Source organism: Drosophila bipectinata, chromosome 2L, assembly GCF_030179905.1.
Source record: "Drosophila bipectinata strain 14024-0381.07 chromosome 2L, DbipHiC1v2, whole genome shotgun sequence".
Classification (NCBI taxonomy): Eukaryota; Metazoa; Arthropoda; class Insecta; order Diptera; family Drosophilidae; genus Drosophila; species Drosophila bipectinata.
In genome coordinates this window covers 12,167,409-12,192,382 of record NC_091736.1, presented here as the reverse complement: position 1 = coordinate 12,192,382, position 24,974 = coordinate 12,167,409, and the positions used below count along the sequence as shown (strand labels likewise).

The 24,974-nt window shown below is 39.7% G+C and overlaps 1 protein-coding gene across 2 annotated transcripts in view; it reads left to right on the top strand.

Annotated features, from left to right (window-relative positions):
* beat-Ic (beaten path Ic) overlaps positions 1-24,974 on the top strand; it is a 54,850-nt gene that overhangs the window by 28,731 nt on the left and 1,145 nt on the right. For both annotated transcript variants that reach the window (XM_070277718.1, XM_017241632.3), the window contains exons 3-7: positions 16,466-16,677; positions 18,220-18,355; positions 18,775-18,908; positions 23,685-23,807; positions 23,907-24,093. In XM_070277718.1, coding sequence (XP_070133819.1) covers positions 16,466-16,677; positions 18,220-18,355; positions 18,775-18,908; positions 23,685-23,807; positions 23,907-24,093 — 792 coding nt within the window. The remainder of the gene's footprint in view (positions 1-16,465; positions 16,678-18,219; positions 18,356-18,774; positions 18,909-23,684; positions 23,808-23,906; positions 24,094-24,974) is intronic.

Below are 24,974 nucleotides of genomic sequence, written 5' to 3'. Positions count from 1 at the left end.
CCCGAGAATAGTCTACCAGATTCAAATCACAGCTAATACGAAGGACGGCCAAAAGTTTGACGAAAGATTTCAAAAAAGATCAACAAGACCGCCAAATAATAAATGACACTGATGGCTTTACGAGTGACAGGCTAGAGTCCTTGCCGGATCCCCGACTTCGGCGATAATTAATTTTTAAGCCGCGCGAAATGAAGCACGGACAAGTGCTGCAAATGGGTGGGCGAAGTGTCCTTTTGGGTGGAAGGTGGTGGTGGCGGGATGGCAGGATAAACAGAGCAGAGAGGACGAGGAAGGACGAAATCAATCGTTCGTAAAATAAACAAATCTTATTTTTCCGCAAACATTATTTCTCATCAGATGTAGCAGAGCCAGAAGCGGCAATAATAACAACATAGCAGCAATGACAACAACATTTTTCATAAATGCGCGCATTCATCTGCATGAAACGATGACCAAGGGGCTCAAGGGAGCTTCCAGCCAAGGAAGCAGTTAAACAAGTCGAGGGGAGCTTGATGAGTTTGAATCCTTGCTATAAAATATATAAAATAATGTTTAAAATAATTACAATTATGTGTTGTACATTAGTCCTTCAAAATGCCCATCAACTTATTCAGTCTGATTTGCCTTATGAGTTGTGAACAATAATCGAATTCCACAAACCACCCTAGTTTGAATACTCAACGGATTCAGCTCATTGCGACTTCCCACCAGACCCTCCGCAACCCAAAACCAAAATGATGATGTTGCAAAAGAAACTACGATACTAAATATCCATCCAATGCTTCTGACTGCCATCTTTGCTTGCTATATTTGGCTTTTTCCTCATTTTTTTTGTTTTTAGCCAAAAGGCGCGAGCGGGACAATGTGTAAACAAGCAAAACAAAAAGGCAACTTAACTTGAACGGCAAGGGAGGGAGATATATATACTATATATATATATACGAAAGCAATTGCTGCCTAGAGACGAAGAATATTTCATAATTTTTTGCGTGATGAAGTCGCATTTGTTGGGATTAAATGAGATTTTCTTGCAATTACCCAATGCGTGGCAGGGCACAACTTTTATTTATTTTGCTCTCCTCTTTCTTGCTCAATATAATTTGGTTCTGCAATCCCCTCCAGTACTACATATACTCATCGAAATTACAATTTCAGTTGGTTAGCAGCAGCTTAGTCGAAAAACATTCCCTGGCTGTTATTGATTTGAAACTTTTCGGGTTGCGGCAAAGTTGCCTTTTCAATTTCACCGCAGATCGATCGATACTTTCTAATTTATGCTAAATGCACACAAAGGAGCTTGCGAAGGGAAAGTGCTCTTCCTGGACGTATGTAGCATCGTATTGAGGGCCAAACAATAAACAATGCACTGCATGGTATGTGGGGGGCTAAGCAGAAAGTCCCTTGAAAAAAGAGAAAACTTTTCCATTGGTCTTCGGCCTAACGCATCCGAAAATCTATCCAACATGTCGGGTGGCCAATGCCCCGGCCCCTTTTTCTCCTCCAGAAAAATTTCCAAAATTGGCCATATCCCTCAATACAGGGCCGCCGGAAAAAGTTTGCATTCTGTGGGCTGTTTCAATCACTAAGGACGAAACAATGGCATAAAAGAGGAAGCAATACATGGGGTGGAGATGAGTTTTCAATTTGTCCAGATTGCATAAAAGTCACTTGACATTCTTTAACCGTATGGTCATTATCTTCATCGAACAGAAAGTACTGGAATGTGGAAGATATTGATGGTGCTCTGGTAGAGTTGTACTAATTTGACTAATTTGGTTGAAAATCAAGAAAATACAATTTTGACCCTTAAAAGTATGCTATGTTTTTTAACTTCATGTTTTAATTCATAATTAGATGATAAATAAGTTTTTAAATTTTAATTTTAAAGGGAATATGTAGGACATTTCTTTTTTTGTCAGAAAAAAGTTCCCCAAAAAGATGGTACTACTAACAAGTACCTGAGTGTGTACCTATCTGATAGTTTCCATCCCAGGATCTCGCCCACATACCCAGTGTGTATAAAAGCCCTCTTAGAAAGTCTCTCTCACACTCCACTTTGCATATCACATGAACTTGCACTTTGCATTTTTTGTTTCTGCGTTTTCGGTAAGACAGGTGGATGCTGGAATTAGGGAAATGGAGCTGGGCGCTTTGGTGGCGACGGGGCTGTCGGGGTGACCTGGGTGCTGAGTCGTCTTTGTCTGGCAGACATTCACCGTTTACTGTTCTGACATTCCAACTTGGCTGCAATGCAGGCAGGCGACTGACATGCCTTTTGTCAGCATCTAACTATTGTGTGAAGGGTGCGGTTGATGTCAGCCAGTTTGTCAGCTCGTTGGGGAGCAGGAGGTCATATCCTTTTAAATCTGGTGGTTAATGTGGGCTAAATATGTTAAGCTTCTTGTCGAGTTCATTGTAGAAAACCCAATATAGCTGATAAAAAAAACATAATTATCCACCTTTCCCTGCAAAATCTTACATAATTTTACAACGGATTTAAACTATTTTTTTGTTTTCCCTTTACATTTATCAAAATTAAAGCAGCTCACGCATCAAAGTTTAATCCACTCCAATGACCATTTATGAATATCTCTCGAATGCAATTGAAAATTAATATGCCAGCTCTCGTTGTGTAATCCCATAATGTACGAATATATCAACTACTAAGTGGCCTACGAACGTCATAGCAAGCTGAGCTCTGCTTAAAAGCATTTTATTTAAAAATTTGCATTTAATTTGCACAATACGAGTGCAAAAACTACCTGAAATAAAATTTCCCACATACATAGTAGTTGTGGGGAAAGAAAATATGATCAAAAGGACGTGGAAAACCGGCTTAAAATTGTGTATGAACTGGGATCCTTTAGCAACAAATACACACAGATACACACGTACATATACAAACATAACCGATTGTCGGCAAAAACCAGCCAGACACCAACAATAACACGAAGCACCAACAAGATGGTCAATGTACCCGTACAATTTTTATTATTCTATTTTTTTCATTTTTTTTTTCGGTTATGAAATATGAGCCAAGTTTTCAATGCATGCCGGATGCATTCATTATGCCGCTGACGAGACTCATAAAGAGTGAGCGGGACGAGCATGACAGAGGAGGACTGCGATAGTGAAAGCTCGTACGCACACTCCTTTATGGAGTTTCTTCACATTTTTTTACATTTATGACAAATGCATTGCACTCACTAGCCCCTCACACACGCTGACACATTCGCCATCTTTATGATCTCATGCATATGTATGCGTTTATAAATGCCAGGATACGGCGACAGACAAAGAAAGAGCTATGGTGGAAGCGAGCAGGGGAGTGTTATTAAACCATGATATAGTGTGCGATTAAAAAACGAAAAATACCTTCTAGCTGGGTATAAATGTTTATTTTATGCAACCCAAAATATTACAAATCAATAGTGTAACTTTGGGGACTATAATACACATTGGAATGAAAGGATTAAATTAATAGTAACCCATTCGTTGCCTCCACAATAGCCCCAACTGTGGAAGTAAAGAAACTCCAAGAGAGTGATGGAAAGCCATTAAAAAAAAGGTGTAGAGAACGCCGAGTCACGAGGCCAAGAACTTTTCCTGGCATGAAGGCGTTTGCTAATTTTCTAAGACATCAATTTGGGGTGGGGGAGAGCAATGGAAGTACGTGTGACAATGTCGCCCCTAGACTCCCCCCCAAAAAAACAGCGTTTTTTGCACTGATTTCGGAACGCACACATTTTGCATACTGATCAGCAATCAGTGGCAACAATTCTCTCTGAACTTCACAGTCTTGGGGCCAACTAGGAAGTGTCGAGTGCAAATTAAAATTCCACTTTGGCATTTGGGGAATTCAATTATTTTTGGCGCCACCCGAGGGCGTGGCCCTGTCCCGGTTCCCTTCCATGCAAGTTGACAGTTTGTCTTGTTGTTCAGCGTCTCTTTGACCACCAATAACCGGGGCAATGGCCCATCCCTGCGTCCACGACCAAATACCAAAGCATCTCTTACACATAGCCAGATTTATTGGCCTCGCTTCACGCTGATGCCAATTGTCAGGCAATGCAATCAGCGTGCTTATTGATTTGGAAAATTAAATATTTTCCTTGATTTCCCAGGAAAACGAATGCAAAGGAGGAAAGTCGCGCGCCGCCTTGCCATAAATAACGCAATCCGATGTGCTTTAGCACTTTGTTGTTTTCTTTATGAAATTTCCACTCCGGATGCCCTTAGAAAGCATTTTAATTAGTTAAAATTTCCGACAAACTGCCGTAGTGAGACGGATGAGGAGCCAGGTAGTTGGGTAGGATGTGTGGCATTCACCACATTGTTTTTGCTTCCGCGTAGCGCTCCGCTAAAAGCAAAAACATGTCTCGTCTGCGCCGAGAAGAAGCGAAAAAATATAGTTTGAATTTCGCTTGCTTAACGGAAATGTATAAATTGCATTTTGCGCCATCGCGAAAGAGCCTTAATGCCTGGCGAGGATATGAGGGGGCCTGGTCCGGAGTTAAGTGTGTTGAGTTTGGCTGAAACCAAAGCAGGTGCATCTGGAAGAATGTTGTGCTAAATTTTAACGCACGCACACACACACTCGAACAAAATCGCTCAGCTGCACCTGGAGGCTATGCAACTGGCGACAAAAGCGTCAAAATAAAATTGGAGCTAGAGGATATACAAAAAATAAGTATTAGTATTTAATGGAAATATCTTAAAGGTGGATTTAGTACTAAAGCCGTTTGTAATGTTAAAAAACTATATATTTTTTTAAATAAAACAATTTTTTATTCCTCTATTAGGCTTTTGTTTCTCTGCAATATTTTGTTCCCAATGGGGTTCCAGGTGGTTAACTCCACAAGCTCTGGTAGCCAACGCATAAAGGCCAAAAAAGGAAAAATTGCTGGGAAAAAAAGATGAAAGTGTTAAGAGCATTTTAGCTCTTCGTCTCGCCTGGCACACAATTCGCAGACATTTTTCGCCAACGCTCCTTGGGTTTTTTTTTCGAGGGAAAAGCACTTTCCACTAATGCACCTGGAAATTTAAAACATGTCATAACATAAACATTTATCATCGCGACAAGAACCGGAAGTTGAATTTTGCACTTAACTTGGTTTTATATTGACAAATTTTCCCATCTTGATGGAGGATCTAAAATTCTTTGAACATTAATAGTACATCACTGAGGCAGTTTTTAATTTCAACAGAGGCCCAGTTATTTTACACATTAGATAAACATCCCATTGGGGTTCTTTGCATAAATCTTTTCTCCTCGACTTAAATCACTAGTAATGATAAATTAAAACAAAACAATGCCTCCATACATTTGTCCTGGACAAAGACAAAGCAATGAGTGAAAAGACTTGAACAAAATGCTTTCAAATTTGAGCTAATTGATTTTGTTAGCAAATAATAAATACTTCATTCACCCCCCTAATTTTCTATTTCTGTCCTTGTATAGCAGCAGCCCAGAGCAAAAATAAACAAAGCAAAACAAGGCCCAACGCCCCGCAAAAGTCTCATAAATTCCTTCAAGAAATTTCGTTAACGCCTCCCAGAAAAGTAGTCGAAAGTGGCTCTTGTCTGGGGGTTGGTCCTTGTCTGCTGAATGTGTGTGCTTAGGAAAATTTTTAATTTATTTCGATTTCACTTTTAATTTAGGCACTAATCTAGGCAATTTGTACTCTTACAGGCCATTAAGCGAGACATGAAACGAGAAATTAGCCGAGATCTGGGAAGCAAAGCGATAATTAAAATACACTTCCCACGAAGCTTAAAGGTTATTAGGTTATTTTTTTAATGAACAGCCATACCAATTGACCCTAAGGCAACTAATTATGAATCTAATATCCATGGAAGCCGAAAGAACCTTGGCCATGGATATAAAATCTTATAAGTGTTTAAACTATGAGGTCGAAATTTAATACATTCTGTTACAAAATTCAAGGATCGGTTGGGTAACTTCCAGCCGATATAACTTGGGCTTAGAGATAAGAGGGATAAAAAAATGTTAGCGCCATACTCCATCGCCTTGCACAGACGCCGGCATCCCCTCAACCATAAAAATGCCCACGGAATATTTATTTGCTTTCATTTATTTTCAATAATTTCAAATTTCCATTACATTAGTTTCTGTTGTTGTTTTTTTTCTCCAGCTCCCTTATGATGTTCTTTATGCCTTTGCACGAAAAACAAACAAATTTCTGGGCGCTTGCGATGGGCGCACCCCATGTCCAATCCACCAGACCATACCAGGACCCAGCCAGGCCCCATCGACAAATTCTTGCTTTGATTACTAAACTAAATTTCTCCCCGAAAAAGTTGCTACAAATATAAAATAAATGCTATCGGTCTTGGTGGCGTACACCACCCTCCCGAGCCGAAAACTTTTCTCATTTCTACTTTGGGACCCATCGATATGGCGGCGGTCCCGGCTGTTGGATTCCCTTCGATACATTTTTCCATGGGATGTTTGGATACTTTTCGATACTTTTCGCTGCTGGCCACCACAAATCCATGTGACATTTGGCACTTGGCCTTCATCCTGTCTGTGGCGAACAAATTTACACATCTTTTGAGTTGTTTTCGGGTTTCTTTTTCCTTTGATTTTTTTTCTCAGCCCTCTCTTAGAGTTTCTTTTGTCGTATAGCTTCCGTTTCCTGTTCATTTGTTCACATTTGGCATGTCAGATGCGAAAATTTTTTTAATAAAACTGTCAACAGTTGATGTAGATTAAGAAATTATGGCAGTTCGACGAAAGTTTTCTCAAGCAATATTCGGTTTTTTCTCTTTTTTTTTTTGGGTGGAAAATCAATCAGCGAATAAGTTGATCTAATATTGTAATATTGCACAGAAAGAAAATGCTACGAAAGGATTCTGTTGAAACCAGGTAACACACAATTTTAAAACATCACTGACTTCTCATGGAATTTTGATTTGAATCCGATTCAGACTTTGTTCGGTTAAGTCCACATTTCGGTTCCCCAGTTTTATTGCCTCTACTTAGCTGTCAGAAGTCGTTCATTTTGAATTTGGTTTGCAAAGCAGTGCGTTCCTTGTAGAGGAAGCCTTGGCAGGCCATATTGCTGCTCGTTCATTGTAATTTTGCCGGCAGTGGCATCAATATCATGCAGAACTGCATTTGGTTATTAGAACAGGGCCATAAGGTCATAGAGTTCGATTAACTTTCTTTTGCAGAAGTTGCCATTAGGAATCTTCTCAAAATGGGTTCCATACGATTGTCGTTTTGAAATTGGTATCTGCAATTTAAAGTCTTTAATATTGAAAGTTCTGTGATATTAAAATAGATGATATTTAACAAAAGACAATAAAAAAGTATTATTTCCTAATATAAATCACACTTCCAGCCCACCCCACTAATCAAACCAATCAGATTTACCCAAAAATGTGCCTAATGCGAAAATAAGGACTAGAGAGCCTCCTTCCCCCGCCTGCTTGGTAGAATAGATATCCGCTAGACGAAACAGTTAAAGCACTGCTGTGCAGCCCTTATCAAAACCAAATTACAAATCCCCGGCAAAAAAAGTGAATGAAAGAGAAGAACAAATAGGGGAGTGCCAGCCCCAAGGGGATAAGCCCAACAACAATGGGATGATTGAAGGAGCAAAGTCCTTTATCAGGCGAGTGTGCCATAATAAATGCGAACAAGACAAATGTGTGGAAACCAAAACGTCGAGGCCACGTCTTGTTTCACTCGTTGACTTTAAGTTGGACAAGACTCGGCGAATCTTAGTCACTCGAACATAATCGGGGGGGCCAGTGACAGGGCCAAGACCAAGCCAGGCCAAAAAGTGGACAGAAGGGAAGCAAATCTAACCAACTAATAGGAGAAAGGACGGACTTAGTGCGGTTGTTGGTTGACTATTGATAAGCATCGAATTCATTAATTTATATGTTCGATGAGTATCAAGCGTGGAATCGCACAAGCATGAAGGAGTTCGCCTCCGTCCGTCCTCGACGGCCGTCGTCGGGATGGCTTTGTAATGTGAAACTAAGTGATTTGAGCCGGACATGTGTACGGGACAAAGCGCCTTCCTCTACGCGTGTTTGTATCTAAGAACGTGTCTGTATATCTTCATTACAAATCCTAGCTGGCTTTTGCCTTCTGGATTTCAAATGAAATGGTCTGCCTGTTTGCCAAAGCAGTGAGCCGCACCTAGTATCGAACAGTGGGTCAAAACCAGGGGTTATCTATCTGCATCACATTTCAATTAATTTTTAAATGTGTGTGGCATTTCTAATTAAAGTTCTGGATACTTCTTAGACAAAGATTTGTACGTTTTAATTAATTTTAACAAAGTTTCGTATTCTCTTGTATATCAGTTGTAGGTATAACCCACAGTGCCTTTCCATTTATATAGTGTATGGTCATAAACCAGAGCTGCCGTTGCCAGTTGCCTTTTCTTTGGGGGACTTGTAGCTTGACTTAAGTAGTAATTTCAATCAATTTGGTAGAAGCACCACTGAGATACACACATGTCCACCCACAAAGGCCACACACAGCACAGTGTGAGCAAACAAAGACGGAAACAAAGCTCCATCACCCATCGTCGGAGAACAATAAAATCTCAACTTAAATATGTCACAGCAATTAATACAAAGGCAGACCCGAAGGCCAGACCCAAGCCAAACACAGACACCAGTCCGGAATGCCAACTACAAATACTCAAACGGGTAGCATCATATCCCTCCAACTTAGGAGGAGAGTCCCCAACTAGACTAGCTTCAAATAATACTTGAAAGGAAGGTACGAAAAAGATGCTACCAAAAACAGGGAGATATTTTGATTGGACGTGCGACGGGGCGTATGCGTAATGTGTCCTGCCCGATTTCTCATGTTTTGACCCTTGGTGAAGGTATTTTGCATGTGACAGCTCATTTGTGGCCTTCTGTGAAATTTACGATTCGGTTTTTGATCAATTCGAAGGTTGTCAACTCTGCTCCGGATCCAATGATGTATGGCCAATCGAAGAGTCCGGCCCGACATGACCAAAACCATTTACACAATTAGAAAATAACTCTGGCTGGCCAATAAATCAACAATATTTACATATATCAAGGATACACCAAGCCAAGCAAACTGGCCATGTTATAAATCAAATCGCTACAATCAATTAAAATCCTAAAAACAAGGCCATTTAAGTTGTTGTGGCTTCTTTGGGAATTGTGAAGGAAGTGGAAGATTGACATGGACATCTAATATTGCTGTTTAAATTCAATATGAGTGTAAATACGAGTGAAATTCTTTGCCAGGCTCCATAACTTCTACTATAGAACGAACTAAAGCTTCACTAAATATGCTTGAAACAGTATTTCATGATTATTTTGCACCAATTTTGGGAATTCAGGCATCTTGATGTCAATCAATAATCCCAAAAGCTATATTTGAGTGGCATAAACATAATATAGAGAGAGGCAGTCCATAGCATTTTATTCCCATTGACTTTCCCTTTAGCACAGCTCGCCCCTTACATAAATTCCTTTAGATTATAGTGCCCACAGATCCAGAGATGCCAGCATGTCAAGTAGTCGCAAAACCGATGGCGGCAAGGTGCTGTGAAATGGCAGACAGCAACTGAAACTGCACAAGGGGGCTGGGGGACACGCCTCTACTACCTCTGCCGCTCCTGACCTCCAACCCACTGGCAACATTGTTTTGTAATTTATTTTGTTTCAGACAGTTCTTCCAAAGTGAAATGCAGGCCCCGAACCGAAATCAACTTGCTACTTATGCGTCGTCATTGCATAAACAAGGCACTCGGCAGCAGCAGGTTTTCTGGTCTGGTTTTCTCTAGGTTTTTCCATTTTTCTCCTTTTTTTTTTTTTGAGAAATTGCAACATTACGTGCTCCCAAGGAGCTTGGGGCCCAAATCCACTCCACTTCGCATGCAAAGCATGCACGGCTCCCCTGAGCTCTTTTCTCTCTGATAAATTGATATTTTCGGACTCTATTCCGGGACTCCGACCCCCCCGACTCCGATATTTACCTTGGCCCCCTGTTTAATTCAACTCACCTTCATTTTTTTGTTTGGTTAGGCAATACGCAAATGGCAAAACTGTCCATTAACGGAAAAATAAACAAGAATAAAAAAAAAGTAACGTGGAAACAATAAGGTGGACAGGCTTCGGCAAAAAGCTGAAATCCTTTATTGCCCATTGTGGCTCGCGGAGTTCTCTATCAGAATGCCTTAATTAAGAACGCCCAGTGTGTCTGGCCAAAGAGTCAGACTTCATTTCGATTTTTAACAGCGCAGCTGTTACCAAAAACCCCACCATTCAACCGACTCCGCCACTCCAAAAAATCCTTCCATTCTGACACAAAAAATGGAAACCAACAATTTGTAGTTTACAGTTAACAGAGAATCGAAGAGGAGGCAGTGGCATGGGCGGAGGTGGCGGCGATGGAGCAGACATGGGACACGTTATTGGAAAAAGTACTGAAAATTGGTTTGTTTGGCGGCCCGATGTCTGACGAAATAACATTCAGCCTGCATCTATACATACGTGCAGATATCGTTTATAGTTACCGTCATTGTGGAAAACTCTCGGATAGCAAAAGAAATTACTTCAGTAGAATGGACTCGACCAGACTCCCTCCCGCACAAATAAAACCAGAAAAAGGAGAACTTAAGCGATAGCCAGTCAATCAAGACTTTTTTTTACCAGTGTATTTTATATACGCAGGTTTTTTATTTGATTTTTAACCATTTTTTAAAAGTATCCCATGAAAGTTAAGAAACTCCATTATTTGGTGAAAACAAATATGTGGAAACTGAATTTTTGTATCTTATATTTTTTGAAAGAAAAAGGTTTAATAATTAAGACAACTTTAATCCTGAGAATTTTTGTTCAACTGGTCATGGGTATTTTTCAATTTTAGCAAACACTTTCCGAGCTTTTATGCCAATCATCGATGAGTGCATGGAAACCCATTTAGAATTCGAATTCCCCTTGTATGCATGGTGGAAATAGTTTTTCGCAGCAAATATTTACAAGAAATTCAAAATTTAATTTATGCAAAAATTGTCGATAGAGGCGTGCTTTATGGTTTGAGAGGGGTTTTTGGGGGCTTCGAGCCGATCCATCAAACGCAGTTGCAGCTGGCCAGGCAAGATTGCTGGTGTCGAAAACTGCGAAGGGAATAAACAAAAAGTCCGTATATTTGTATCTATGCATTTTGCATGCGGGCTTTCAGCAACTGTTGTCGCTCAGGTGGCAGATACATACGGAACATTGGCAAATGGTTCTACACACACTCAGGCCGGGAACACGACCAACCGTTTATGTTTATATTTGCCACATTTCCATAGTTCGTAACCCCCTTACAGCCCTGCAATTGGCAGAGACCAGAGACACAATAAAAAAATGGAAGAAAACCATTTTGCCTGAGTCACCAGGGATAAGAGAGATAGCCTAGAAATTATTATTTTAAAATCCATTTGCCGACATTAAACAAAGGATGTGGGATTTGGGACTGGGTTATTGTCATTGGCATTCAAGAAAGACATTTTTCGATATATTTTGTTGATTATTTCAATAACAAGCCCTTAATTTTCCCAACCAATCGATATTTGTATATAAAAATCGTAATTATTCAACAAATTGAAAAACAAATAGGTCAAGACACATCTGCAGAAATGAGTGCGGAATAATTTCCTGTCTTTGCCCATAAACCACTCCCCGTTCACCTCTCGAATCGCCAACTCATTGCATATCAATGGGAATGAGTTTTTGCCGAAAGTTCTTTTGACCCGGTGACGGCGGGTAAGGTCGAACTTTGGGCTTTGTTGTTGCCATGTGGGATGATGTTTTTGGCGACGCTTTGTCGGTCGCCTGAAAAATCGCACACAGCAGACACTCATGCAAAACTCCCAGGCCCAGCATGCCAGGCCCAGGGTCCTTTCATCTGTATCCTGGCTGGCTACTGTCAGGGGCCACCTCTGGGTCCACGAAGATGACGTGTCAAATGCATGAACAAATAGTCTTCCAAATTTTCTTCCATTATGCTTTTATTTGATGGATTTGCACAATCATTTTAAAAAACTTTCTTTTACCACAAAGGATTTCTCCTAATCCTATCTTTCAAACAGTTTATTTGATTAATTTATATGAAATATTTTTAAAACGATATTCTTGACCTCAAAACTAAAACAATTTCTTTAAAATATCTGAATAAATTCGTACAAAAATTCTTATGCATTCAGCTACCTTGTTTTCCTTATTCGTGCTTATTTTTCAATGGATGCCATTGCCGTGGCACAGACCGAAAAAAACATGACAACAAACAAGTGTCATGCGAAAAATTGCACAGATTTTCATTTAACATAATTCCAACAACAAAAAAATACATCGACAAACCTGAATGGCCAAAACAGAAAAAACGGAATAAGGGGAGACTGCTGGGCTAGAAAAGAGCGCCATTGTCGCGGCTCCAATTCAATACTATAATAATAAAATTTGTATGCAAAATAGGCGTTGAGTGTTGAATGCATACAAAGATTGCAGGCCGGCTGCTGATGATACAGCTGGGTGGTCCTGGCTGGGATGAAAGGCCATGGGGGCTAAGGGTGATGCGGGCAGTGGCTCGATTTACATATACAAATATGCCGGGACTGGCATTGTTGTCGGCGCTTTTTGCGGGGAGTGCTGAAAAATCGTAATCAAAAATTGCGCAATAATTTGCATGTTTATTTAATAGCCCCAGCGCATAGACCTCCCCAATGACCTCGCCCCTGCCACAGCCCTTTGGAAAACACCACAAAGTGTCATTTGCTCTTGTGACACACACACAGTGGGTGTGGGTGTGGCGATAGAGGCGATGCGTTGCAATGGTTGCATGTGCAAGGGCCGGGCATTGCAGTGACAAACATTTTGGTGAACGCAGGAAACTGCAAAACTCTGTTTTTGGTTACCAATTTTTTTTGTTTGGGTTGCTCAAAGACTTTTTTTTTTACAAATACGGTTACCCAGCTGGGGCTTACGCCCCCTTTTCGCTGCCATTTAGTGTCTCATTATGAGAGAATGTTTATTTTTTTTTTAAAGCTGGTCTAATGAAATTGTCTGCGGGCTGAGCTTTGGTGGCACTCTTGGCGTTTTGTTTTTGCCATTGCGGCACAAACTGAAAGAGGAGTTTGCCGCAAAATTTTATGCCACTCTCATAACGAAGCCAAAAACACAAAAACCAAAATTAGTAGAAGAAATTTTTAAGCAAGAGGGTGCTTTGTTTTTGGGAAATTATATCAATATCTAAAATAGCTTCAACGCTAACTTTAAAGACTCAATAGGACTTAAACTTCATGAGTAAATAAATATATAGAGTCCAAGCCATATAGGACTTCTCACACAACCAAACATAACTCACATAAGGAAAGGCAAACATGGCACAATATTTTGACTGTTACGTAATTTATTTGACATATTTATGGGGTTCATAAATACAGATACATATAAAAATGCGTTTATTTCTATTTGGCGATTTTTTAGTTTTTATGGCAAGCAATGAAAATACAAACAATAAAAGCAACAAAGTCAGCATCGAAAATGTGTTTATACGTGCAGGTTTTGGAATTCTTCCAAAAGCAGGGAGCTAGCTGGTTACACCCCAAAAATTCCAACCATTGTAGTTGTAGTTGCTGCATCGCTCATACGCCGCTTGGTCAAAGTTGCAATAGCAAAACATAAAACATTTTTTATGTAATGATTTCTCTGCCTCCCTTCCTACTGGTCTGTGCTATATTTTTCCAGTTTCGTTGGTCCTTTAGGTGGGGTCAGCTGCCTGAACTATTGACAGCTGATGATAAAAAATTGTTTGAAAAATAAACCAAGAGCGCTGGCTAACAAGGAGAATAGCTAGATATTGGGCCAGAAGTGAAATAGTACAAAGTACATTGGGTTGCTACACTACCCATAAATATTTTGAGTATAGTTACACCAAATGTTTCGTAATTATTCTCATTGAACTAATAATACATGGCACCGCCAATCCATTCCATTTGATTACACTTCAACGTATCCATCCGCGAATTAATCATTTTTCGCCTTTACACTTTTAATTTATGCATTTACCTTTTTTGGTTTGTTTGCCTTTCTTTATGTTGGCCAACAACATTGGCCCCCGCCACATTACTCCCCCTTCAGGAGTCTGTGTGCCTGCCTACCACCTGCGGCATTTTCGCTCGCCGATGCCTGGGCTCTTATTGAAATTCCAAAGTTGAAATGACTGCAAAGAGAGTGAAAAGACACGGCCGGGATTCGGGAGGCTTTGGCTGATGGTCGAGGACCTGGCTACAGTGTTGACAGCCATGTCAGTTGCCATTCCCATTCCCATTCCCATTGCCGTTTGGATTCCCATCCTCGTCATCGCCGTCATTTGGTTTTTGTTGCCCTTGTCTCGGCGGTTTCTCCTTTTTCTGCGGTCGCGTCTTGGTCTGGAGTCTGCTTTGAGTCTGCCCAGATATACACAATATATGTATGCAGAATAATATATTTTGTGGGCTAAACGCTAAAGTATGAGAAGCACTTACAAGGCAACCTTTACAAGGCATTTTGGCCTAAAATTGGTTTGGTTTGTTTGTGTTGTCTGGCCTTTTGTTTTGCTTCTTAACTTTTGATCAGCTTTTAATAAAACAAAATGTGCCAAAATTAAATGCACTCTGTCTGTAAAGTTTTATTTCAAATTTGGCCCCCAATGTTGTGTTTAAGAAAATAACAGAATCAATAGAAACATCCAGCAAGTAGGGCACTCTTTTACTTTAATTAGGGGACTCCCATAACTTTATTTTATTAAAAACTTGTTTTAAAATATACACTTTTCAAGGGCCGTTTGAAATTTTAAGAAGATGGAGGTGGGAGTTTACAATATGTATGATAATCCTTGTCATACATACTGTAATATCCTCTGAGTCTGAACTACCGAAGACCCTACTCTGTCCCAGTTGAGGTCTGTGCAGCTAAATGGTGCACCATTAAAAGTGGACATTTGTAAACATAAACTGACAGATAAACACCCAAAGCAGACGGGGAACTTTACCTTTACCTTGCCACAGTCCAGGGGGCGAAAAGTGAATGATACGAAGAGTTGCCCTTGCAATTTTCATTGGTTTATACACACACATATATATATATATATATATATATATACGCACACGCGGTGGCACAACCAAGGAAACCGAGAACACCATCCTCACCTACACACCCACCTATAGAAAGCCGTTAAAATACTTAACAAACGTAGATTGTAAAAGTTTTTTATAACAAAATAAAATGCCAGGGAAAGTTGTTGTTCTTGCTGCGGTTGTTCGGGAGCTAAAACGTGGAGTGGGGCCGAGGAGATCGGAATTGGTTGGTCAGTGCTAAACAACAATGTGCAGCTGAAGGACAATATTATACGCCCTTCAGCCCTCGCGCTGCGATAAATGCAGCCACATCAAGTGGGGCCAGGGGGCGGAGAAGCTAAACAAAATACTCGCTCGTTATATGGGTCAATATGCGAAACAAAAGCATTGGGTAGCAGTGGAATCAGAAAAAAAACAAGCTAAAGGCAACCAAACAAAACAAAACTGAGAAGCCCAAGCTTTGGAAATAGTTTCAAAACAAAAATAAAGGATATGTCAAATCCGAAGTAATAAATACCCTTTTAATGACCTTTAAGATAAGAAAGGATGGGATCTAAGATCGATGAACTATGATAAAAAACAAAATATAATATTTATTTAAATCAGACTCCAAAGAGTTAAAGTTCTAAAAGATATAGATAGTTTTTTGAAGTAGAACTAATATCTTTTTAGTAGATAATGTTTTGTTAAAATAATACAATTTTTTGTAGACTATTTTTAAAACTATATAGATCACCACGGTCAAACCTCACAGCAGAGTAGACAAATGATTGAAAAACAAGACAGAATGGAAACAAAACTAGAGAGAAATTGGCGGCTAGTTCGGATAGTACTTTGTTTGCCATTTTTTCTGTTGTCATACGAAACATCGGACTGCGGGCATGGGTCAGAGGTTAGATGTTCTCTCGATTATCAAAAGGCAGGTTCCCATGGTATGCAGTTAGCCTCCACCGGGCGTTAGCGTTGTGTTTTTCATCGAAGTGAAAGGTGTTGGGGGAAAGGTCTGATTGCAACTCTCCTTTCCTGGTTTTGCGCTACCCTGTAGTTGAGGTCAAAGTTGTCACTGGCATGGGGGGATTGAAAATGGCTTACTGAACAAGCTGAAACAAGAGAAAATAAGTTCACATGTAGCTTAGAAAAAACCAATAAAACTAAAGCTGTTTGTCAATTTATGAAAGTCAGAAGGTACATCCATTCGAACTTTAAATATTCTAGTTTAAACTTCAATCTCAGAATTTTTCTACTATTTTCCCGATTTTATTATACAATAACCTTAACGTTTCCATGATATTTTCATCTTACACTCACAACGAATCTCATTTTATTTGCAGATTTTATTGTGGCACTTAAGGATGTTTCGGTAATGATTCCCCAGGCGGTGAAACGTGGCAGCAACGCTCTGTTCACGTGTAATTACGATATGGAGAATGATACTCTATATTCGGTGAAATGGTATAAGGGCAAGCGTGAATTTTATCGCTACACGCCCAAGGAGAATCCTGCAATGAAGGTCTTCGCCATGACGAGTGGTCTCAACGTTGAGGTGAGTGCAAAGCAGATATTGCCAGAGATGTCTGCCTATATTCTCTTACATATATGTATGTATATGTATGTACATCGTGCATATATCCATTACGGGCACATGTTACTACAGTTGCGTGTAAATTATATCCATAATGGCTGATTGCCAGCACCCTTTAAGCCTGTTTCCCGGTGGACTTGGCTTTCATAACGACATTTGCCAGCTTATTTGTCCCACCGTTCGTTATAATTATGCCAGTACATCCGTAGAACCGTTAAGAGTTGCTGGGCGTGGCCAATTAGTCGCGCTTGCGATTGACTTGCGGCTCATTAAAAAACAATATATACAGATTGCATAAAGCCTCACAGGAGTAAGAGCTCAGACTGCCAAGCAACGAAGCTTTAAATACTCTGCAAGAGTGGGATAGTTGTCATAAGTAGTTTGTTTTTTTATTTAATAAAGTAAAAAATTTCCCAGAAGGAATTCAAATTTAAGAGCTTTAAAATAAATCATACAACATGTCACTTGACCCCTTTCAAGGGTATTAAGGTTAACGTTTAATTATTACATGGGAATACACAGTGGCCAAAATGGTATTGGAAACAACTAATTGGGTTAAACAATCAAACGAAGTTCAGTTAATGATCCTTTAGCAACCTCCGACCTCTCCGGCCGGGGCCAATCCATTGAGTAACCCCGAATAAACGAAACATATACGTATGTATATATATTTCAGCATTTTAAACACGATATTAAATAAAAATTAAATTTGATTTTTTTAAATGAATTTCTGTATGAGGTTTTCTCATTTTCTGTCGGAAAAATTAAGTGTCGCAAGGGCTTTAATCAAAATAAAATGTTGAAAAGTTAAATAGATCCCCGAAAGCAACTAAATACCAGTAAACTGCGAGTCTGTAAAAAATCTGAATTTAAAAAGGTTTGAGGGCAAATGTTCAACACGATGGTGACAAGATCGGAGATATTAAAAATGTTGTATTCTCATGAAAGTTGTGAATGGCAACTGCCTTTAAATTCTTCTCATTAAATAATGAAAAATTAGTAGATTTATGGAAAATATTAAGTCCATTTTAATTAAGGCTTGTATGTATTGGCTAGAGGGGTTTGCCAACCGAAAAGGATTAGGCTTTTTCCCGCCAAACAGCTGAGAGGCTTAAGAGCCATCCTGAGGGCCCACTCGCTTTGTGTCAAAGAAAATCTTAATCAAAGCCCGTTGACCCCTTCAACCTTAAATTCACTCTTCACCTTTATACCCTCAATTTGCAGTCACTTTTCATCCAAGTTTCCTATCTTTCACCTCCAGCAGCTGTGCTTTTCGTTATTCATAACTGGGAAAACATATTCCTATTTTCCTATTTTTTCCCCCCCTTTGTGCTGCTCTCGTTTCGCTGTTTTTCACTTTTCATCTTGGCGTTGGGTTATATTGAATTTCTATGCAGCGCGTCCAGCCAATTTTGGCTCACCTAATTTTTATTACGCTCTTCATTTCCTTTCACGCTTTCTTTGCCCGCCTCACTCACTTTCCCTATGGCTTTCTCTTTGCAGCGAAACCTTTCGAATCAGAGCCACGTCGTGCTGCAGTCGGTTCCGTTGAATATTTCGGGTAAATTTACATGCGAAATTTCCGTGGAGGCTCCCACATTCCAAACAGCCATGGTGTCCGGCGAAATGGAGGTAGTTGGTAAGTAACATAAATAAATATATACATTAGTTCAAGGGAAAGGGTTATAATAAATATATTTTATAAATAATATCATCTTCACTTCGTATATATTTTAAAATATATTTTTTTGCTAGAAATTTAATCTAAATAATTCTGAAAACTTGCGTTCAATCCACTGTGCTTCTGGCCAAGAAACAAGAAGTCAAAATATGTACGAGATTGAAAAATGCAAAGGCTAGAAAAAAAGAAAAGACTGCGGTCGCGGCGAACAAATTAATTAGAACAAATGTGTTTGAGCCCGTGGCTGCGCTTTCAGCCCTCTTTTTGGCCCTCTTTCTGGCCAATTTTACATTTCCATTCCTCGACTCACACAATTACCCCTCTCACTCTTACTCACGCTCTCTGTCTCTTTCTCTCTCTTGGCCATCTTTTTGCAGAGCTACCGGAAGAGCACGCTGTGGTTACCGGGATACAGGCACGTTATCGCATTGGCGATTTGGTCGACGGCAATTGCTCAATTAAATACTCCAAACCGGCTGCTAATTTGACATGGACTATTAATGGTATTGTGGTAAGTTTTGGTTTCGTCTGCCAATGTTATACCCCCGCGCATGCCACGCCTAATTCGCCTTTCAATTAGCGGGCAGTCGGCAAAGGTGGGGGCCTCCCGAGGTCTGAGAACTCCGATCGCTTTCAATTGATGGCAGCCAGTTTTTCAATTAGTCATTGGTTGGGAGCTGATTCCAAGTTTGGTGAGTCGGCACTTTGGGGTTTCCTGCATTTTGACTGATCAAGGATGGGTTTGTTGCATTGTTGAAAAGAAACTTATTTATTTGATATATTTATCTTGGAAATTGTTCAAAGCTTACGGCTTAATTAATAAGCTTAAATAACCGTTTAAAGGTAATACTTATAGCTTTAGCACATTCGGATTACATCGTGTTCTTAGCTTGGTCAACAAGGTTTTCTAGCTGCATTTTTTTTTTCAGGAAAATATCCATAACTCGGAAAATAATTATCCTATCGGTGAATGATATACCTTCCCGGTCTTAGATCTCCTAGTAGAATAATTCTGCATCAAAACCTGGCCAACTAAAATCTTACCCGATTTTCGCAATTTTTCATAGGGGTAACATCATGATTTTGGCCAAAAAAACGACCAAAAATTTTATTTCTCGATTTTAGTGATTTTTTGATGCAGATTTAAGCCAATGAGTTTCCTGATTAGTAAATGATAACCCTTTTCCAAATCCGATAAAAAATAACTAAAATATGGGCTAGGAAGTGGATCAAAAGAAACGATTTTGGCCATCTTGTTCTTAGCTTGGTCAACAAGGTTTTCAGGATGGATTTATTTCAGGAAAATATCCATAACTCGGAAAATAATTATCCTATCGATGAATGATATACCTTCCCGGTCTTAGATCATCTAGAAGAATAATTCTGCATCAAAACCTGGCCAACTAAAATCTTACCCCATTTTCGCAATTTTTCATAGGGGTAACATCATGATTTTGGCCAAAAACGACCAAAAATTTTATTTCTCGCTTGGGGTGATGTTTTGATGCAGATTTAAGCCAATGCGTTTCCTGATTAGTGAATGGTAATCCTTTTCCAAATCCGATAAAAAATAATTAAAATATGGGCTAGGAAGTGGATCAAAAGAAACGATTTTGGCCATCTTGTTCTTAGCTTGGTCAGCAAGGTTTTCAGGATGGATTTTTTTCAGGAAAATATCCATAACTCGGAAAATAATTACCCTATCGATGAATGATATACCTTCCCGGTCTTAGATCTCCTAGTAGAATAATTCTGCATCAAAACATGGCCAACTAAAATCTTACCCCATTTTTGCAATTTTTCATAGGGGTAACATCATGATTTTGGCCAAAAAACGACCAAAAATTTTATTTCTCGATTGGGGTGATGTTTTGATGCAGATTTAAGCCAATGAGTTTCCTGATTAGTGAATGGTAATCCTTTTCCAAATCCGATAAAAAATACCTAGAATATGGGCTAGGAAGTGGCTCAAAAGAAACCAATTTGGCCATCCTGTTCTTAGCTTGGTCAACAGGGTTTTCTGACGGGATTTTTTTCAGGAAAATATCCATAACTCGGAAAATAATTATCCTATCGATGAATGATATACCTTCCCGGTCTTAGATCTTCTAGAAGAATAATTCTGCATCAAAACCTGGCCAACTAAAATCTTACCCCATTTTCGCAATTTTTCATAGGGGTAACATCATGATTTTGGCCAAAAACGACCAAAAATTTTATTTCTCGATTGGGGTGATGTTTTGATGCAGATTTAAGCCAATGCGTTTCCTGATTAGTGAATGGTAATCCTTTTCCAAATCCGATAAAAAATAATTAAAATATGGGCTAGGAAGTGGCTCAAAAGAAACCAATTTGGCCATCCTGTTCTTAGCTTGGTCAACAGGGTTTTCTGGCGGGATTTTTTTCAGGAAAATATCCATAACTCGGAAAATAATTATCCTATCGATAAATGATATACCTTCCCGGTCTTAGATCTCCTAGTAGAATAATTCTGCATCAAAACCTGGCCAACTAAAATCTTACCCGATTTTCGCAATTTTTCATAGGGGTAACATCATGATTTTGGCCAAAAAAACGACCAAAAATTTTATTTCTCGATTTTAGTGATGTTTTGATGCAGATTTAAGCCAATGAGTTTCCTGATTAGTAAATGATAACCCTCTTCCAAATCCGATAAAAAATAACTAAAATATGGGCTAGGAAGTGGATCAAAAGAAACGATTTTGGCCATCTTGTTCTTAGCTTGGTCAACAAGGTTTTCAGGATGGATTTATTTCAGGAAAATATCCATAACTCGGAAAATAATTATCCTATCGATGAATGATATACCTTCCCGGTCTTAGATCTCCTAGTAGAATAATTCTGCATCAAAACCTGGCCAACTAAAATCTTACCCGATTTTCGCAATTTTTCATAGGGGTAACATCATGATTTTGGCCAAAAAACGACCAAAAATTTTATTTCTCGATTGGGGTGATGTTTTGATGCAGATTTAAGCCAATGAGTTTCCTGATTAGTGAATGGTAATCCTTTTCCAAATCCGATAAAAAATAACTAGAATATGGGCTAGGAAGTGTCTCAAAAGAAACGATTTTGGCCATCTTGTTCTTAGCTTGGTCAACAAGGTGTTCAGGATGGATTTTTTATAGGAAAATATTATGGATATTTTCAGAAAAAACTCAGAAAATAATTATTATAATTATCCTATCGATGAATGATATACCTTTTCGATATTAGATTTTCTAGTCGCGGATGTACGATTGAAATACTGGCTTAGAACTGTCTAAAATAACATATCCTGCCAAAAAGAATGTATTGAATTAAAAGAGCGTTTGTTTAAAAAGACCTCTTATATAATGACTCAAACCATTTTTACTTGTTCATTAAAGGGTAAACTCTTTAATTACGCCCCAGTTCATGATCAATACTCCATGGCAGAAAAAAATAAAAATAAAACTAGCTGAAACGTGAGTATTGGGTTTGCAATTTTTTATGCTGGTGTGTGCGATTTTTCATTTCTCGTCTGTTGCATACTTTTTGGCACCTGTGCGTGCGCCATTTCCATTCTCCGGCGCCACATCTTTGGCATTTATATTTGCCTAGACTCACTCCACTTTGCACTTTTTCTTCGGATGTATACATTTTTTGAAATGCCGTCAGTTTTTATGCCTTTCGCTTTTGCTGGGCTGGATGTTTTATGGCCGCAACCACAGCAGTCGACTCCAACAGGAGGTCACACTGCCTCCTGCCAGTTTGCGCCCAGCTGCTGTCAAGTCTCTCCGCATGATTGCACAGGTGTCAGAGGGAGGCAGGATGCGGACTGAATGGGAGCAGGGGCAAGGTAGGCGGTCCTGTGTTGAAACGGCGGACATGTCCTGGCATTTTCTGTTCGGATTTTCAAGAAACGTTTAGGTTGTCAGCTAGTTTTTCTTCTTGGTTCCGTTTTTATGGAGCTGCGAAAACATTACCCGCCTCCCAGACATTCGCTGGTGGTATTGTTATTGTTACTCCAGACTTCGGGGTTAGCTCCTGGCAGCTGGAGTATAGTAAATGTGTTGTCAATGTCAGTGGCCCCCCTCAAGTCATAATTCAAATTTGCGGCCTTTGTGTGGCTTGTTGGAGGGCCGAAGTGGGAAGGGTTAAGTCAATGGATAGTCCTGCGGAACATGAAGTAAGCTTTGTAGGTCAGTAGGTGTAGGATTAAAGGTTATTCTTTTAAAATGATAACAATGGAGTTTCAAGATGGAAAGTAACCTGGACAAAGCTTTGCAGTAAGGCTACTTAAAGCTTATAAATTTTCTTTAATTTACTAACTTTAAAAGGAAGTTGTATTTCTTAGAATTTCTCATTGAAATATACCCTCCATTACAATATATTCTTCGGTTTACTTTATGGTTTGCCAATAAAAGTGATACATTTTATTAAATTGGAAAATCTATCAAAATATCAAATTTGTAAAGAGTAGATGCAAATTTAACAGAAAGGAGAAATAGATAAAATTTCATTTTAAAACGAAAATCTGGCAAGTATTGCCCAGTTCTAGAGTTAATCGCCCTCCGACGGAGCAATTCAGCAAAAATATATATTTATTTATATTTTTATAAACATATAAAAATAAAGCATGGAAACTAACACAACAGCACTTGAGTGTTGCCTACACCATGCGGTGGGTGCGGCCACTTGATCTTTTAGCTAACGAGCGCATTTCAACAGGAGCACCACTCACCCACCGACCCGATGCCGTCATGTGTGCTGTCAGTTGTGGGTGTTTGGATGGTTGGATGGGTGGGTCAGGCCAACGGTATCTGGCACTTCAAACTAAACTCACCGCAAACAAAGTGGCCTCGTCTTCCCAGCACAACTCACCCATGTCCTTTGGCTCCTTCCCCCTTCAACGTTTCCATTCCGAGCATCACCATCACCAATGCCATCACCATCACCATCACCATCACCATCATCATCATCGTCATCATCTCATCCTCATCCTCGTCGTTGTCGCTCTGGTCTCTCTGCTCTAGTTAATCACTCAAGCGTAAATCTATTCATCATTCATAAGTTATAAATTTGCCTGGGCCGCTCTGGTGTGGTCTCTTTTATTTTTCGGTGGAGAAGTGTCAGCTTTTGGGATAGTTTCGCTTTCATGGGGCGCCCCACTTCATCGAACGGATTGCTGCAACTGTGTTACATGTTCTATTGATGAATATTTTCAAATTGATTTCGTTGCAAATTCGAGCACCCACTTGACACTATTCGTCTTCTTATCTTCTACTTCTCCGTGTGGTTCTAGGTACCACCGCACCACATAAAGACGTATCAGACCGAAAGGCGGGAGAACAGCACCCTGGAATCTGTCACAAGTGCCATACATTTCATGGTCACCAATCAACATTTTCTCAAGGGTCAGATGAGGGTAAGTGCCACCCATCCACACACACGGATACACGGATACAATCTGTCCCTGCTGAGGTCCTAATAAAGTTTCCTTCTCTCTGGGCTGCCCCTTTGTTAGCTCAAGTGCACGGCCAATATCTTTGACATCTTTAAGGAGGAAATGGAGAGCGTCATCGAGGAGGACCGACCCAGGATAATGGCTTCGGGCAGATCGTATGACATCAACAATTACCCACTCGATGAGAACACGAATGGCGATAGGGGCTTCGAGGATCACAATGAATCATATTTGACCTACTATTCAGGTAAGCTGAAGGGGAATTGTAAAGGGGGAAGCTTAGAACTACCTCTAATCTTAAGAAGGTTAGGACTTATATTTTAAAGAAGCCCACACACTCTTTTTAAAGTTTAATCCAAATCATGTCTGCTTATCCTTAAGAATAAAGTGATCCCTTACCGCAAGTAAAATCGCTCAACAAATACCAGACATGGACTGGAACTGCGTTGGCTTAGCTCAGCCCACTGCATCCTGCTGGAGACGGGCACACAAAGTAAATTATGTAAATAAAATTGTGCAGCATAAACATTCTTCCAGGCTGCTAACAACCAGAAGGCTTATCGGATCAAATGGCGGGGAATCAAATTGGCATAAACTTAGTTTAGACATGAAAGATTGTCGTGGAATTGCGCCAGACGGTGCAGGACGGAAGCGGTGATTGGGGCCCAGGGCTAAAATGGATATTTTTTCTATATCCTTTTTACCGCAGTTCCGTTGCGGTTTTCCTTTGCCACTTACCAGGGCCAACATTTGCTTAACACCGAGAGTAACGACAACACCAGGAATAACAAGTGTGTAAACGCATTGAGCTGAAAATTGTATTTAAAATGAAGTTCACTGCTTTAGTGACGATTTGGTGGGTGGAGCTATGAAGTGGTAGCTGGCAAGATATAGAAAAATCTGATTTCAGGCAACAATATCGTGGTTCTAGCCTTGAAGGAAAACCCCTAAAGCGGAAGTTCAACCCTCGCGGCTTCCGTTCATCGTCTATAAGCAAATGGGATGGGGAGATTGCATTCTTGCATTTCTCCCTGAACTTATGCAAATTTCATATTGATATACCCAACCCCACCATCAGGAGTGCAGTAGTTTATTTTTTAAGGGGGACATTTCAGAGATTAACTTAAA